This window comes from Pinus tabuliformis, chromosome 2_1 (genome assembly GCF_031772625.1).
Source record: "Pinus tabuliformis cultivar Carrire ecotype Pingquan chromosome 2_1, CPIR1, whole genome shotgun sequence".
NCBI classification, from domain to species: domain Eukaryota; kingdom Viridiplantae; phylum Streptophyta; class Pinopsida; order Pinales; family Pinaceae; genus Pinus; species Pinus tabuliformis.
The window spans coordinates 587,739,643-587,742,240 of NC_142299.1; the positions used below are offsets into that span (position 1 = coordinate 587,739,643).

The 2,598-nt window shown below is 44.8% G+C and overlaps 1 protein-coding gene across 1 annotated transcript; it reads right to left on the bottom strand.

The window, feature by feature from the left end:
• Positions 1–474: 474 nt before the first annotated feature.
• Positions 475–1,464, bottom strand: LOC149201832 (uncharacterized). The gene has a single exon (XM_089401380.1). It carries the CDS (start codon positions 1,462–1,464, stop codon positions 475–477), a length of 990 nt encoding a protein of 329 aa, XP_089257506.1.
• Between the last annotated feature and the right edge of the window lie 1,134 nt (positions 1,465–2,598).

Genomic DNA, 2,598 nt, shown 5'->3' on the forward strand with positions numbered 1-2,598 from the left:
ACATTACATAGGGAGATGGGCCTGAAACCCTGCGGTTCCTCCGAGCAGCCATTCTTCGGGATTAGAGCCAGGAAAGTGGCATTCAGGCCCTGGTGCATGCGCTTTGAACACCTGGATTCCTCCACTATGTCTAGCAGGTCATTCCCCATAAAACTCCAGGCCGCCTGGTAAAACTCAATGGTGAAGCCATCAGGACCCGGGGCTTTATTTTTCGGCATTTTGTTAACTACCTCTTCAAGTTCTTCCTTGGTGATTACCCTGAGCAGAGCCAGATTTTGATCTCTAGAAACTTTCTTAGGGATATGTTGGCAAACCTTGTCTATGTCCTCAGATTTGTTGGCATTTGGTTCAGTGAGAATGCCTTTGAAGTGATCCACCAAGAGTTGTTCTATTTCTTTCTGCTGCGTCACTCTGTTTCCCTAACTATCTTTCAAGGAGAAGATTCTGTTGTGCTGGCGATGACTTAGCATTGCTTTATGGAAGAATTTGGAGTTTTTCCCCCTCCTTTAGCCATTGGACCTGAGATTTCTGCTTCCACAGAATTTCCTCCTGCTTTCGCCTTTCTTCTATTTGAGTGATTACCCTGCCTTCCTCCTCAGCCAGCTCTTCATTTCGACCTTCCAAGATGATTTGCTGTTGTATTCTTTCCAATCTGGACTGGAGTTTGCCTTGCTCCTGCTGAATATTGCCGAATTCTTCCCTGTTCCACTTCTTGATTTTGCTCTTGATTTCTTTGAGTCTGAGCTGAAAAGAGTGCATTTTGCTGCGGCCTTCCTTTCCACTCTTGCTATCCTGCCACCAACTCCTTACTTTGTCGAGGAAATCAGGAGCTCTGAGCCAGAAGGACTCGAACCGGAAGGGCCTCTTTTTAATCGGATTGTTCAAGGCTATTTCGAGCTTTATTGGCCAGTGGTCGGACCCTATTATGGGTAGGATAGAGGCTTCGTAGAAGATGTCCAGCCCAATTATGTGCTCTGAGATTAAAAATCTGTCCAATCTTGATGCAATTTGTTTTGTCCCGCCTCTTCTGTTATTCCAGGTGAATTTCCCGTTTATAGTTGGGATATCAACCACCCTTAATTCTGCTTGAACGTCTCTGAATCTTTCCATCTCTGGGTCTTCTCTGCTTATTCCACCTTTTTTCTCTTCTCTAGAAGTGATTAAGTTAAAGTCACCTGCCAGGATCCATCTCTGCTCCTGGTGCATATTTCTGAGCTTTGCCAACTGATTGAGAAACAGGCCTCTATCAGCACGGGTATGGGGCCCGTAGACAGCCGAGATCGCCACCCATTCACTTTGCCCTATGAGCCTGAATCTCCCTGTCAGGATTCTTGGCATTCCTATCCACCAGTTGGTTAGGACTTCTACTGGATTCCAAATAATTGCTATCCCTCCTGCACTCCCTTTGGCATCTATAGTTACATGTTCATATCTCGGTTTTATTTTATTGAGTATTTCCTCCATCTTCTGGCCTGAGATTTTAGTTTCTTGGATAAGCATAATTTGGGGTTTGTCCTTCTTCAGTCTTGCCGCCAGATGTCTCTGTTTTCCTTTGCTGTTTAAGCCTCTAATATTCCAAGATGTCAAAATCATTGGTTAACTTGGGATAGGTTTTGGAATACCACTGATAGCGGGACCACTCTTCTTGTATTGACTGACATTTCGCCCATGAGTTGGATAGAGTCCTTAAGGTTTTTTCTTCCTCTTTTTCCCCCCCTTTACTTTGTCCTTGCTATTCAGGTCTGCTTTCCTGTTGGGTCTCTTGGGATTCTTCTGGTGAGGCTTTGCCTTTTCCAAGTTTTGCTTTATATTGCTGGAAGGTTTCCGCATACAGCCTCTTTTGTTCTTCCGGAATAAACCTCTCATCCAGGTTCTTCCATTCGTTCAGAAGTTTTCTTAAGACTTCTTCCTCTTGACTTAGATCTTCCTTGTTGTTCTCTTGGTCTGTCTCCATCTGTTCGGCTTGTTCGTCTTGTTCCTTACCTTTCTCTGTTGGCTCGCTTGGGGCTTTCCTTTTTGAGTGGTTTCTTTCACTGCTTTCACTACTGTCCGACCCCTTATCCTCTTGATTTTCCATGGGTTGGTCTTCCTCTTCATCCTCTACCTGCAGAACTGCAAAGCTGTTTGGTTTCTCTGGGGCTGATTGTTTTTCCTTCCTTCCTTTCTGGGGGGTTTCCTTGTTTACTTTCCTTTTGTTTTTCACCTCTTGGTATTCCTCCTGATCTGTTGGCTCTCTCTTTTTTTGCAGGGGGCTTCTACTTTCTTCTTCCTCTCGTGTTATCGGGCATTCCTTTGCCAGATGTCCATGGACATGGCACCTACGACACCTAAATGGGATGTGTTCGTAGTCTATGTTCTGCTGCCAAACATCTTCATGATATTCAAGTTCTATTGTGTCTGGCATGGGGTTTGCTAGGTTCATATAAACACAGATCCTAGTGTACGAGGTGTATCTTCCTTTCTTCGTGGTTTCTGCTATTTTCACGAAACTGCCTATTGAGTTTCCTATCCCCTCCAAGATTTTCGGATCCCAAAAGTCTGTGGGGAGCCCGAATAAGCGAACCCAGACAGGCGCAGCTAGAAAGGTTTCTTTATCAG

What these genes read in the sequence shown, in the direction of transcription:
- LOC149201832 (XM_089401380.1), bottom strand. Translation starts at nt 1,464, where the DNA reads ATGGAGGAAATACTCAATAAAATAAAACCGAGATATGAACATGTAACT.